Raw genomic sequence first — 15,507 nt, forward strand, 5'->3', positions numbered from 1 at the left:
TCTTTTATGACGTTTGGAGATCCTGAAGGCTTTGATGTAACTTTAAAACCTGCCTGTGAACGTGCAAAAAGTTAGGATCCCTGAAGTTTCTGTTTGCTAAAGACAGGTATGTCAAAGACAGCAGCTGTATAAGCTATTAAGCTGATTTTGTAGTGAAAGAGAAAGACCACCTACTTACAGCAATGAGAAGACAATTAATTCTTTTTACAGATTTTCAGATACTGTAAATCTTAGTTTTTAATGGGTGAATACCAATTTGTTACTTTTTTCAGCCTGTCAGACATTGAAGTGGCACTTAAGGGCAGCTATTTGAAAGAGATTATTTTTGATGTTTTCTCGGTAATTTTTAGCTCAATTGGATCAGAGTTACCAGTTGACCTACCGTGGGCAATTTCACTTGGAACACAGAAACAATAAACAGATACAACCTTTGTGTATTGATAACAAGGACAATGGGGTAACTGCTATCCTTTACCAGAGTTGGAAGTACAATTTAAAGGTAATGCTCTGTTGGGTCACATCAGTAGTTTCACCTTGTATAGGAAAGTGTTTTTAGTTTAGTGGGAATCTTACATGATTCAAGACATACAAGCAAATGTACAATAGTACCCTTTGATTTTTGCCTTTTCTAACTCGCTGATTAAAATCTATTTACCAACCTAGGTTAACATGTTAGCATCAAGTAGTCAACAGCCCCCGAATTCAGTTATGCATGGGGAAAGAAGTGAAAGATTCTTACCCTAGTTTCCCCAGTTTTGTGCTCATCTTCTTGCAGTTGCATTGGACATGCCTTATTGATTTCTTACTTGATGGGAAAATGAATAATAGATTTCATTTCCTTGATCATGTGGTCAAGTGACAAAGTATAGTAAGTCACTTTTTGATTACAAATAACTGGTGTTATCTATTTTATTCAAATTAAAATCTCTCAACTTTCTCTTCAGATTCAGTTTGATCTCTTTAGGTTCTGAATATTGGAGTTATTGTTGATCCATTATATTTGACTGCCTAGAAACTTTCTAGAAAATGTTAATTACTCTTTAGCGATTTCTTTCAGATTCAACTTGTCATTTTTTACTATATGACTCTTTTTAGTACAGGCTCTAATTAATTATCCTCAAATCTGGATTCTAGTAATAACTTCCTGATTCTAGTCTTTCTCCGGTCTTTCCTTCTCCAAATCATCTTTTAGTTCCCATGGTTCCTATCACTCCTTTGCCAAGCAACTTATGCTGGGCTTCCAGTGTTCAAAGCATCCATAAGCTGTAGGACATCCCCTAATTCAGTCAAACTTACTCATTGCTTTCCATTCTAGCTGGAATATTTCTACTTTTGTGTTCGATTTTTTTTGCAGTTTAGAATGCCACTGTCTATTCTTCCCTAATTTTACACCAAGATCCAGCTTTCTAAGGGGACTAAATTAATTCCAAGGAACAAGGGCATCTTAATTCTGTTGTTTGTTCTTTCTACCCATTCTCAGTGACTTGTTTACTCATGTGTTTACCTTTGGGATAGTGAGTTCATGTTTGGCTAGATTTTATCTCTGAGAACGATGTGAGTTGAGGGTTCAGTATGCATCCCTGTAACATGGATTTGTATTTGTTTCTATCAGGCACCTCGGGTGCTACCTTACTGGGGCTATATTTGGTTAACTTCTCAGTATGAGGCTCCCCCAGAGCATGTGAGTGATGTAAAATTGAAGGCCTAAACCATGGTTATAAATTCTAAAGGGAGTTTTCCCAATCCCTGTCCCCTGCCTTACCTAGCTCAGGTGAGACTTGTCATCTCCTTTGCCACTGGGTAAATTGTTTCTTGTCTACCTTTTTCCTGAGGATGTAGTCTTTCAAAATTCCCAATTTTAAGTGAAGGTTTCATTTCTACTTTGGAAAGAAACCAAAGACTTCCCTTTTCCCTTTATCTGTTAAAATAGAAACCTTATTTAACCAATAATCCCCCACCCCCCTCATCGCATGCCTCTGAAGAAGCCCTCAAGTTAGATTTGGCTTATTACCATAGCTCTGTTTTGAGCCCTAACTGTCTTGAAAACTCAGCTATGTATTTATAGTATGTTTGTTACATTTATTGTTGGCTGTTTAATTAGCACCTTTAAGAGGTTTTAAAAATATTTAGACTACTATAATGCAACTTTTTGTATAATTGTTTCAAGTATATATTTTACACATTTTTTTCCTGACGAATATTTTTTTCATGCTATAGCAGAATGCATATTCATTAGAATTGTCCAACTGAATGAAAGTCATTAAGATCACTGCTCTTTTACTGATACTATACTGTTACGTGATTGCATGTACAATAAAGAAGTGTTTAATGTCATTTTAAGAAGAAAAATAAAATTAGAATATTTTCCATTTAGGACACCTGTTTAAGGAGTAGTCTAGCTATCTCATTAAATAGGTATCCTAACTGAGAAAAATTCTACTTTTATATTCTAAACATTTTTAGAATATAGAAACAATTTTATATTCTAAAGTATTTGTCTTTGGGACACTAATGACAAATTAGTCTCACAAATGACAAATACTTTTTATCTTTAATTCAGTCAATTACTGAGTATTTAGAAAATGCTTTAAGGTAGTAGTTATTACACATATCTACTAGTAGATAATGCAAAATCTCTGATTATTTCTCAGACTGTTTTAGCATAAGCCTGTCTTAGCAGTGGAGTAGGATTTCCTAATAATGTTTTCAAATATTTGTATTCCATGTGGATTTTATGATTCATAAACTGGATTATCATCAGTACTCTGTTTTGCATTCCTGGCACATGATGGCCACTGATTGAAAATGCTGTTGTATTCCTTACTGGAATTGGCTGCTTTCTACAGTAGGGAAGCATCTGTTCTGCAGACCTTTTTCTATAAAATATCAACATGTTTTTCCTTCTGCTTTTCTTTTGTGAGGAATAACAGAGTATATGTAAGTGAAATATAATTTTGAAAAAACATAAATGTTTCATTATAAAAATATAAGAAGTATCAAATGAAATTATAATACTAATCTAACATATCAAGAATAAGTTAAGAATTTTAAAAAGTAAAAGCTGTGGCTTAAGAGTTTTCAACACCATCACCAAATTATAAGTGAGTTTTCTAATTTCATTTAACTAGTTATTCCATCTGTACTTTATTAATTTCTATTTGTGTGTCACCCTCTCATTAGTGAATTGAGTGCTCATGCTATTTTTATTGCTATTTTTTACTGTCAATTTGTAAATTAGATTAGCATTCTTTAGCAAATTGACTACGTAAGTAAAAATAATATGCAGTAAGATCAGTCCCTTCCAAACTTAATTCAGTGTTTTTACAATTTTATCTAAGCCAATTGTGTGAATCCAGAGGTTCAGGCCTTATTGTCCCTTTGTAGATTCAACTGTAATGTAGAATATAGGGAGGCTAAAGACTATTTTATACCAATCAGATGTTATGTTTCTTGTTAAGTTTAATGGTCACAGCTTTGAATCTCACAAGGATAAGAGACAAATGACTCACACATGTAAAAATAGACTTAGTGTTTTGGGAATAAACTGGTTGCAACTGTGATAAAATAAGATATTCAACCAGCAGATTTGAAAAAGGAACTGATGTAAAATCATCTTCATCTCTTTACTTCGGAAAATGAAACATGCTCTTGCAAACCTGTAGTGTAAGTTAAATGGGGCTTGAGAAATGCTGTAGATAGTTTAAAAGCCTTACATAATTAGAAGGTAGGTCTTAGGCTTTAGAATTAGACCTTGCTAGAATTCTTGCTTCTCCACTTACTTGTTGTATGACCTTGGACAAATTATGAAACCTATTTGAGCCTCAGGTTCCTTTGCCTAAGAGGAATAATAGCACCTCTCAGGGTTAATAAGATAATTTTTTTTTTCCTTTTGAGACGGAGTCTCACGCTGTCTCCCAGGCTGGAGTGCCATGGCGCGATCTTGGTTCACTGCAACCACCGCCTCCCGGGTTCAAGTGATTCTCCTGCCTCAGCCTCCCAAGTAGCTGGGATTACAGGCACGTGCCACAATGCCCAGCTAATTTTTTGTATTTTTAGTAGAGATGGGGTTTCACTATGTTGGCCAGGCTGGTCTTGAAATCCTGACATCAGGTGATCCACCCACCTTGGCCTCCCAAAGTGTTAAGATTAAAGGCATGAGCCACCATGCCCAGCCAAAAGAGAATTAAAAAGACCTTAGCATAGTGCTTCCAACTCAATGATAAGTATTTTTTCATTATTAAATGAATGACCAACTGAATAATTCTAGTTATTAGCATTATTTCCTGTTTCAAAGTATAATATCTTCAATAGCCATTCTATGTTTTATAATAATAACGTTATGTTACTATAACCTCATAACATTGTCCTTCGTTCTGTGTTTTGGCATTACCTCATAATGAGGGGTTTAACATTCATTCAACAAATTACATAATGAGAACAATGCTTTTTACCAGACATCAGGAATACAACTGTAAACAAGATCTGGTTACTGCCCTTATAGATTTGAGAGTCTAATGGGGGATTTAGACAAGACAATTACAGTACTGTAAAATCAGCATAAGCACAGAGTACTATGGGAATACAGAGGCATGACACATAATTCAATCTTGGGGTGTCTGAGCTGAGAAGGAATGTGTCTGAGTGTAGTTCTAATGTAAAAAGTTGTAAAACACTCCACCCAAATGTATCTATCTGTGTTAAATATATAGTCTACTCATCTTTTAAGAGCTAACTGAAGTTCAGCCTCCTCTGTGGGGCCTTCTTCACTTTTTAAAGGCAGAGTTAGAGGCTCTACTCTTGGTATTCCCATTTTACTGTCAACACTTTTCTTATAGCATTTAATAGATTGTCCTGTAACTTATTGTTCACATGGTAGTAGATTTCCCCTAGATCACAAACTCCCTAAAAACTGAAATGGAATGAAACTATCTTATTCATCTTTGTATCTCCAATGTCTTGTCTATAGTTGATGTACAATCAATGCTTGTTGGATGATTAATAAGTGAAAATATAAATTGATTTATTCATTAAATAAATATTTATCAAGTACCTACTGTATGCTAGGTGTTTTAATAATGAGGATTCAGAAGTTAAAACAGTCTCTTACCTTCTCCAGACTTACATTCTAGTGGTCGTGAAGGCCAGGTATAGACTATGAAGAATACAGAAGAATGGAAAATGATGGAGGCTTTAGTTTAGATTGGTGGTCAGAAAAAGCTTCAGTAAGGAGGTCACAGCTAAATAGAGACCTGAGTTAAATAAATTATCAATCTGGTTTATGGATGAGCATTCCAGTCTGATAGATCAGCCAATTTAAAGACTTAAAAGGAAGAACATGCTTAGAATGCTCAAGAAACAGCAAAGGAGGTCAGCCTGGTTAGAGCTTGGTGAACAAGAAGGAATGTGATAGGAGATGGGATTGGCAGATATTACTAGATGGGATAGGCCAGATCACATTTGGACATGATAAAGGTTTTAGATCTTATTCTAAGTGTGATAGGAGGCCAAATGCAGAGTGTTAGCAGGAGAGTAACATGATGTCATTTGTCTTCTGGAGGGCTCAATCTGCCTATGTGAGTGAGACTAAAAGGGGCAAAAATGGAAACAATAAGAACAGTCAGTAGGCTATTTTCATGCTCCAAGTGGGAGAAGATGGTGGCTTGGACTAGAATGTACTGAATAATTTTATGGGACTCTTTGGGAATAGAAGGTGGTGATATAAGCTTTTAAGATTCTAAGCTTGCACATCAAACTTAAGCATTCAAGTAGATCAAAATTTAAACATAATTCAGGTACATGTATGTAGTAGAATAATGGGCTAAGAAATAAAAGAACTTGTTTCTTAGTCCCAGATCTACTTTTAAGTAGGTGTGTGACCTTAGGGAAGTCTCTTATTTTCTATGGACCTCAGTGTTTTCAGATATAAAATGATGGTTCGAATTAGTTTCTCTCTAACTGTAAAGGTCCCTGATTTTATAATTCCATGAAAAAGTCAATATGTATTGAACGTGTCAACCTAAATAACAAGGACTCTCTAAAAGAAAGTAACATTTATTTTAGAATAGGGCATTGCAGTGCTAGTATAGGTGCTATAGTAAACGATGTGCGTATTCGGGGGGTAAAGGAAGACAAAGGTTTTTAAAGGAAAAATGGGGAGAATTGCCTAATTGTTTTGAAATCCTTATCCTTGTGTGCCAGTCTGTGGTTGGATAGGCAGTTGCTGGGTAGATGTCCTCGCAGTGTTTTTCATGTAAGATTGCAATGGCCGTTGTGCAAAGTGGTGGTTTTGGCAGAGTCTTTTGTGATAGCTTTTGCTATCAGGCATTTATGCATGAGGACCATGTCTTTATGGCTTTCCCTTGCTCCATTTGTCAGGGTTGGTTTTTGTTTGTGTTTTTGTTGTTTTAAACAGAAATATCTTCATTTTGATTCTGACAACTTTCACAAATCCTTACCGTGTTTTGAATACCAAATGAAGCACTTTAGTGGATTCAGAGGCACTCAAAGACATTCTTGTCCATAGGGTACTTACATTTATAAAAGATTTTGCAAAACAATTGCTTGCAATATGAGATCATAAATTGAATACAAAAGTGTATAATGCAGGTTGCAAATTCTATGGAAGTTTAGAAAAGAGAATAATTAACAAAGACTGAATTAGCCATGGAAGTAGTAGATACTTGATCGGAAACTAGGTAGGATTTAGTTAAATGGATAGAGGGGAAGGGCGTTCTGGATAGAGAATAAGACATGTACACAAAGGAAGTCTTTAATGAGCATAGCATCATATGGAGTTATGGCAAAGAGAGATTCAGTTAAAGTCCAGCCTGCCTGTATTGGAAGTTATATGAACAATGGGAAAATAGGATTGGGCCATAGAAGACACTGAAATCTAGGCAGAAATGTTTAGCTTTAATGAAGGCAGGAACTGGGAGCCATAGTAGATTCTTCCGTAGAATGATAGAAATAGTATTCAAGAAAGGTTAGTATAATGCCATGTACTTTGAGAAAGGTGTGAAACTACCTTGTTCCAGGTAGCATGCAGGCATTTTGCTTACCTTTTTATTTAATCATCAATCTTTGGGAACAAGGATCCTATGCCTCATAAGTGATTTGAGCCAGGATTTGAACCAATGTCTGCCTGACTCTAGAAAGTTAGATGGGAGAGTCCTCAGTCAGGAAGCATTAGCTGCAGTAAACCACCTATGAGGTAGTGAGGATTATACCCAGTAGCAGTGGGAATGGAAAAAGAAGAGATGGAGCTAAGAGAGAATTTTTTAAAGAACTAGTTGACTGATACATATATAGGGAATGAAAGAGAAAATAAATGTAAGACGACATTGAAGTTTTATGTAGCAAGTGAAGATTACCATGCTTTGTGGTGGTTGTTGGGGGTGGAGACAGATAGGAGGGACTGGAGAGACAAATAATATCTGTTTTGGGACCGTCAAATTTTAGACGTCATTAAGCATTTAAATAATAAGTAAAGACATAGGAAGATTTCAGGATTTGAGACTCCTCGACTTATTAGATGGTTGAAGGCTTGAGAATGAAGAGGTCTTCTAAAAGAGAAAGGATCATTAAAGAAGTGCAAACGACTTTGAGACATAATGCCCAAGCTTATCATGTAGGTTTAGGAAGAGGAAAGGTATCAAACAGGTGTCCAATTATTGTTGTATTATACAATCCAAATTGCTGAGACTCAACATTGATGTTCTCAGATTTGCATTTTGACCTCTGCCAGAACTAGATTTTGCTTATATGTTTCTACTAAAAATGGAATAAATATAAATGAATTTCAGTGCATAATCAAGTTTTTCTAAATAGCCAATTCTTTGGTCCTTTCTTTCTTTTTGAAATGGGGTCTTGCTCTGTCACACAGGCTGGAGGGCAGTGGCGCCATCATCGCTTACTGCAGCCTTAAACTCTTGAGCTCAGGCAATCCTCCAGCCTCAGCCCATCAAGTAGCTAGGACTACAGGCACACCACCATGTTCAGCTAATTTTTAAATTTTTTGTGGAGACAGGGTCTTGCTGTATTGCCTAGGCTGGTCTCAAACTCCTGGCCTTCTGCCCTGACCTCCCAAAGCACTGGGATTATCAGTTGGTCTTTCAGACAGGATTTGTTAGTTTATTTTTATGACCCTATTCCAGTATATCTTTGGTGAATGTTCTAAAGAGCACTTTTAATTTGTACTTATATTACTGACTCAATTCTTCTGTGAAACATTCAAAAGCTGGGATTTGACAACAAAAGCATAGGCAACAAAAGAAAAAAAACTGATAAATCAGACTTCATCAAAACTAAAAACTTACATCAATAGATGCTATAAATGAAGTAAAAAGCATACAAAATGGGAGAAAATATTTGCAAATTATATCTCTGGTAAGGAATTAATATCCAGAATTTGTAATAACAACAGAAAAACCAAACAACCCATTTTAAAATGGGTAAATGGATATTTCTCCAAAGAAGATACACAAATGGCTGATAAGCATGCGAAAAGATTGCTCAACATCAGTAGTCATTAGGGAAATGCAAATCAAACTACAATGTGATAACACTTCATGTTCATTAGGATGGCTATTACTTTTTAGAAATGGAAAATAACAAGTGTTGTCAAGGACATAGAGAAGTTGGAATCCTGTGCATTGCTGGTGGGAATGTAAAATGGTATAGCCACTGTGGAAAACAGTTTGGGCACTCAAAAAATTAAATATGAAGTTACCATGTGATCCAGCAATTGTACTTCTAGGTAGATACCCAACCAAACCGAAAGTAGGGATTCAAACAGATACTTGCAGGTCAGTGTTCACATTAGCACTATTCACAAAGGTGAATAGCACTATTGTAGACAAAGGTGTCAACAATCCAAATGGCCATCAGCAGATAAATAGGGAAACAAAATGTGGTGTATTCATGCAGTGGAGTATCATTCAGCCTTAAAAAGGAATGAAATTACACAACATACCACAATATGCCTGAATCTTGAATGCATTATGCTCAGTGAAGTATATTGTATGATTCCACTTACGTGAGGTATCTAGAATAGGCAAATTCATGAGTACAATAGTAATTATGGGCCAGGCGCGGTGGCTCAAGCCTGTAATCCCAGCACTTTGGGAGGCCGAGACGGGCGGATCACGAGGTCAGGAAATCAAGACCATCCTGGCTAATATGGTGAAACCCCGTCTCTACTAAAAATACAAAAAAAAAAAAAACTAGCCGGGCGAGGTGGTGGGCGCCTGTAGTCCCAGCTACTCGGGAGGCTGAGGCAGGAGAATGGCGTAAACCCGGGAGGCGGAGCTTGCAGTGAGCTGAGATCCGGCCACTGCACTCCAGCCTGGGCGACAAAGCGAGACTCCGTCTCAAAAAAAAAAAAAAAAAAAAAAAAACAATAGTAATTATGAATTAGTACTATGGTATGAATAGTAGTACTCATGAATTTGCCTATTCTAGATACCTCATGTAGGTACAGTAGAGGTTGCCAGGACTGGGGAAAGGGGGGATGAAGAGTTCTGTAAATGTATAATGGTGGTGGTTGCACAACACTGTGAACATTCTTAGTGCTATAGAACTGTACACTTAAAAATTGTTAAAATGGTGAATTTTATGTATATGTATATGTATATTTTGCCATAATTTAAAAGAAAAAACTAATGGCTCTTGTACAAGGTTATAGACATCATTATGCCTGTTATAATACAAAGTGTAAATGTGTTCTGTCTTAAAGGTGCTCTCTTTTATATATTTAGTTGTTTTCGTCACCATATTCTTTGTTATGCATTTGTTGATAGTTCACCTATCTTAATCCTTATTTTAAAAGCAACTAGCAGCCTTCTGCTTCATCAATTTCTGTTGCTTGATTAATTACCTAAAACTTTAGGTTATTTTGAATAATTTTTGCTCCTAAAATAACATTTGTATGTATGTCTATATTAAAATCAGTACTAATCGTATTTTTATAAGCATTAAAACTATAATATATTCATTCTCTTGTTAAGAATTAAGAAATCCAGCTGTCACAGAAAAGTCTTCCCTCATTGCAGTATTTTGCTTGCAGGATGAAGATGAGCTGGATTCCCACACCATGGTGAAGACTAGTGTGGAGAGTGTGGGCACCATGCGGGCCACAAGCACGATGAGTGAAGGGGCCCAGACCATGATTGAACATAATAGCACCATGTTGGAATCCGACTTGGGGACCATGGTGATAAACAGTGAGGATGAGGAAGAAGAAGATGGAACTATGAAAAGTATGTGGCTTTTTTACATTGAATATTTGTTTTCTAATTTGAAAGGATACTTTTATAGGAACCAAGCTAGTTCTGTGTTACTTTTTATAGCCAATTGTGGAAAATTTTGTTTCTTAGATTTACGTAACAGTAAAAAAGAGTATGGCACAAGTCAACTTTTTAAAATTGTATTTTAATATAGCAGAAAGCAACACATCTTCAACTTAGAGATATGGAACTTTTTTCTGTTGAAGGTTGCTAACCCACTGCTTAATTTGTAAAGTATTTTAGAGAGAAGAAGATAATGTTCCTAACATTTACTTTTCCAATTAAAAAAGTGAACCTAAAATTATCTTCCAATAAATTCAACAGACTGTCATTTTGTGTTGTCCAAATTATCAGTTAAACCACAACGACAGAGCAGTGCAAGCTATGGGAAGAAATAAGGTGGGAAATAAGAAACACTAGAAAGAAGGATTAAGAGACAGGGATGCTCATACAGAAGATTCAGTTCCATGAGTATTTACTGCTGCTTACCATATGTGAGGCACAGTGCAGGGGGTGCTGCAGTGGCTAAAAGGATGATCAAACATTCTCTCTGACCTCTGTTGCTTACAGAGTGATGACAATAGGAATGCTTTCACAGACTAGCACTTCTCTTTTTTAAAAATAGTTTTTTAAGATAGTGCAGTTAACATTGTAGGTCATTGTGGTTTCACAATTATAGGCAAAAACGAATTTTCTCTTAGCACCAACTGACCTTTTTCTTCCTGTCCTGGTCCTACCCTAGTCCTGGGTGGTTAGTGTCAAAGTCTAAGCAAGCACTAGGCTGCTTTCCACTGAAGAGTATTGCCTCTCAATGGTAGAAAAGCAGAATTACATGACTTCTAGCATTGTAGAACCTAGAAGACTGTAAATATTTAAGTAATTTGCTGGTACTGCAAAATGGGTACCAGGATTTTCTCTCAGATACTTCCATTTCCTTTTTGCTCACCCTTTTCTTTTTGCTACTCCCCCTTTGAAGTTTGACCCATAGCTTCAAGTCACGTGGCTCAGTACTGCTGCTTTTTCACATTTCCTAGTTCTGTGTAGCCCATTATGGTTGCATATGTACTTTGGATAGAGAGATCATGAAGCACAAAATGTAAATAGATTGCTATGTTGCCATAATCCTGGGGGTGGAGTATGAGTTTTCCATCTCCTGCCATTGGTGGGTCTTCTGAGCCTTTTACCCAGAAAGCAGCCTAAATCTTGGATTTCCTGAAATTACCAGCGGGGCATCTGACTAGAGTAAGTTTTCTGCATCCGTAATGTGCCTCACTACACTGCAGAGGATGGTCTTGTGGCCTCCAGAACCAGCCAGTGTTAGGGTACAAGTGGATCACAAAGACTCTGTGGTAAAACAGTTAACACATTTTTCATCCACATGTAATATCAATTTTCCATAAGCTGATATAATTTTTTAACTCAAATTTTATGATTCTTAACAGATCAATTAGATCATGAGTTCTGTTTTGTATCTTTAGGGAGTTACTGAGCTCCTCATGAAGCTGTATAAACAACTTTTCATGCAGTCATATAGTTGAACATCAGCATATATATAGTAGTTAAGAAAAATGAGTCTTTATAGAATCGAATTCATTTGGATTGCAGTGTATTATATGTCAAAGAAGAGAGAGCAATGATGATGTTTCCAACATCATACTTTAAAATTACACCACAGATATCTACACATTTTGTGTATGACATCCACAAAAATCAATATATGTTATAATTTTGTTGTAACTGAATATATAGGTATGACTTTTTGTCACAGAGGTTTTATTGAAAGCCCATTTTGAAGTTGAGCAGATAGTGGTTTTTGTAACTGCAGTTGTTTTATGGACCTCGGCGAGTTTTAAATCCCATGAGCCAACTTTCTTTGTTTTTTGTTTCTGCAAGTTAGACATCATTCTGTAATGTAGGACTTCAGTGTTTCCAAAATTCTAATCAAGTGATGTTAGTATAACCCCTAGGGATTGTCATATTGTAGTATGGTAGTAGTAAAGAATGTGAAGAAGTTACTGAGGGAAGACTTAACTTTTTCTGAAACCACATAATTATTGTAGTTTTGTTTTTCTCATGATCTAAATCTTTAAAACTTCTTAAATTAGTTGGTATGAGGTCTCAGCTTATGTCACATCAGTCAAAGCCACATTTGCTAATGTGTCTTTAGCGTTTTTGTTCCCTAATAAGATGATAGCAGTTTATTATTTTTGTTTTTCTAAAATCTCTACAATATGTACTGAAGATTTTGATTTTCATCTCTTTTCCCATTGGAGTTTCAAGTGAGTTGCCTGATTTAACATCCTTGTCAGTTTAAATTATGTTTACACTTTCTCTTTTATACCTTTAACCATGAAGCTGGAAATTATGGGCCTATTTTCCTTACCTCTAGGAAGGAAAACCTTCCCTTTGAAGGGAAGCGGAGAAAAATGACAAAAAATATTATAAAATTTGATCTGCCTTTTTAAAAATGGACATGGACCCTATGGGCATGTCCCAAGAATAACTTTCTAAACCTGTTTTTAGCAATGATGGCATTACTTTTACCCTCCCGCTCCCGATCTTCCTATTCATATATCCATCAGGCCTCCTCATTCCCCAAGGGATATCCAGGCTTCAGCTGTGTCACCAAGATCCTTCACAGTCTGGCACTAGCCAGTATTTACATGTGGATCTCTACTTCTTCCTTACAGATTATGCTTTATCCATACTAGTCTGTGACAGTTGGAATTCTGAATGGTTGACACTGGGTTTAAGCAGGTTGGTTGTCATTTAAGAAAATCAACTGTTAGGATTTCTTATCCTGGAGTAGATTAGGACCAGGTCAAGAATCTGTGTCATCAGATTGATGGGGTAGGAGAGATTATTTCATCATGAATGACTGGGAGAGTAGTAGCTTCAGCAAAGACAAGACTGGGGCTTTTTCGTTTGTTCAGCTCAGTTCTACTCATCTTAGCTCTGTTTTTATGGAGGAACTTTCTGATCTTACAGAGCTGTGGCTATACTGGTAGCACTAGTTGCCCTGGAGGGAAACTATATCTTATGGGTATCTGAGGAAGAGCCATACTTTCCAGCCAGGTTTTTATTTTTCTTGTGTGTTTCTGTTTTTTCCCCAGATAAGTTATGAAGTTTGTCCTGGTAAGAATGCTGTATAAATCTCCTCTGCCACATAATAGTACATGCTCTTGGAATATTGGTTTCATGAATGAATACTAATTACAGTAGAGTCAGAGTCAAGCTGTGTGTGTGTGTGTGTGTGTGTGTCTGTGTGTGTGTATGTGTGTTATAGTAGAATTAAAGATACATTGCTCTGGAAGCTAAGAGAACTTTCAGGTAAACCTCCTGCCTTAGTAAGCTACTTTCTTTTCAAGTGTTCTACCATCCCTACTTCTCATTTCATAGAGCACACCTTCTGAAAATGTGTTCCTTAAGATACCCATTCAGTGAAATTATCTGATAAATATAGATAAATAATATACAATAATCAGAAGTATTTGGGAAATGCATATTTATCCTAGAGATATATTATTAACTTATTAAATGCAAATAGTACGGGAAAGAAACAGTTTAAAAATTACATTACCCCAGGTTTCCTTCACTTACTTGACCATGAAAAGCTTTTAATGAGGAACTTGTCAGTGATTAACATCCTGTGTAATAAGTATCTGAGAAACACATTTTGGGAAATGCTGTCATGAGAGCCCTCTAGTTCCCTGACCCTAGTTCCTAGTCTGCTTTCTTTTTATTAGCACACCCTCCCTTCACTTCTATATCCAGCTTAGAGGCTATATTTCGTTGCTTCTGCCACTCTCTTATATTCTAAACTCCTCTGCCCTAATATCTTGTCTTTTCTGCCTCTCCTGGAAAACTTTGATATGGTCCAGTCTCTGTGTTCATCTTCTGTGCATCTTTACCCTGGCTATTGAGTGCTGCTGGAGATAATCTTCCATCTGTACAGATGAGGGCTACCAGATCAAGACCTTCTGCCCCATTTGGGCCCTCAGAACTTTCCTGGAAGCCTGTGTTTCTCGGTTCAGCAATTCCTCATTCTACAGAGTGGCTAGTTTAGATCTTCACTACATCTCTTCTTGCTACCTCCCATCTCAGTTTCAGTAGATGACCTTGCTCCCTACTTTATAGAAAAAAAAATGAAATGTTATAATGCGAGTACCTAGAGAAGTTGTATAGGTGTTTTAAATGTGGTCTTTGGAATAAGGTTGAAAAATTGAGTCATTCTTAATTTCCGTTTCTTCCTTCACCCTTCATGGAAGTAACATCTCATCAGTTCTGCCCTCTAAATATCCCTGTCCTCTTCTCATGATCTCGCCTTGCATTTCTTTAGTGCAAGTCCTCATAGTTTCTCACTTGTAAGGCTTCTAAGCTGATCCTCTGCCTCCCATCTTCATTCCCTACCCACCATACAGATTTCAGCACATTTCTCCTCTGCTTATGACCTCCCAGTGACTACCAATTGCTTATAGGCTAAAACTCAACACCAGTTAAGAAGCAGTATATGCTCTGGTTACTACTTACCTTTCTATTCCCTCTTCATCCTTCTTCCAGCTTCTCAGCTCTTACAGAGCTTTTTCACCTTTGGCCTCTTGCAATGCCCAAATCCTCCTGTGGGATTTATCCTTCTTTTGCTAAATCACATTCATCCACTCAGGCTAAGTTAAGAGGTTGCTTCCTCTGTCAACTCCAGGTTAGGAATAAGTGCCCCTCTAACAGGCTCCCATCTCACCCCAAGCTTTCACTCTTACAGCACTGTCATGCTTTATTGTGAGCATGTGCTTTTGTTCATTCCTCACTGTATTTTTTATACCTAGTACAATACCTAGCACTTGGTAAGAGTTCATGAAATGTTTTCTGAACAAATGATGTGGTATAGTAAAGAGCATGACATGTGAAGCCAAATCATTTATTAATTGTGTTACTTAATTCTGTCTGAGTTTCAGTGATATGTATTGTCTCTCTGTTGTGTGTATGTGTGCAGGTGTGTGTATTATGTAAATTCAAAACGTGCCTAGCAGTGTTTTAAATATAGTTGATGATCAATAAAGGATAATATTCATCTATCCATCCTATTAATTTGTCCTTTCAACAACTTGATAAGAGGGAGCATCTGGGAAGCCCCAGGCGTTGCCAGCCCTGCTTCCCATGCAGTGAGAAAGATTGTATCTTTCTGGGACTGGAGATGCTGAGCTGTCGAGCAGCTCTGTTCTTCCCA

General features: G+C 36.7%; 1 protein-coding gene across 7 annotated transcripts in view; it reads left to right on the forward strand.

The window, feature by feature from the left end:
* The window catches only part of LOC105476082 (serine/threonine kinase 3), a 332,200-nt gene that overhangs the window by 223,286 nt on the left and 93,407 nt on the right, over positions 1-15,507 (forward strand). For all 7 annotated transcript variants that reach the window (XR_011606855.1, XR_011606854.1, XR_983846.3 and 4 more), the window contains one exon: positions 10,064-10,256. Coding sequence is in view for 4 of the 7 variants with exons in the window: in XM_071067958.1 (XP_070924059.1) it covers positions 10,064-10,256 (193 nt within the window). In the remaining 3 variants the exon portion in view is untranslated. The remainder of the gene's footprint in view (positions 1-10,063; positions 10,257-15,507) is intronic.

Source organism: Macaca nemestrina, chromosome 8 (genome assembly GCF_043159975.1).
Source record: "Macaca nemestrina isolate mMacNem1 chromosome 8, mMacNem.hap1, whole genome shotgun sequence".
Classification (NCBI taxonomy): Eukaryota; Metazoa; Chordata; class Mammalia; order Primates; family Cercopithecidae; genus Macaca; species Macaca nemestrina.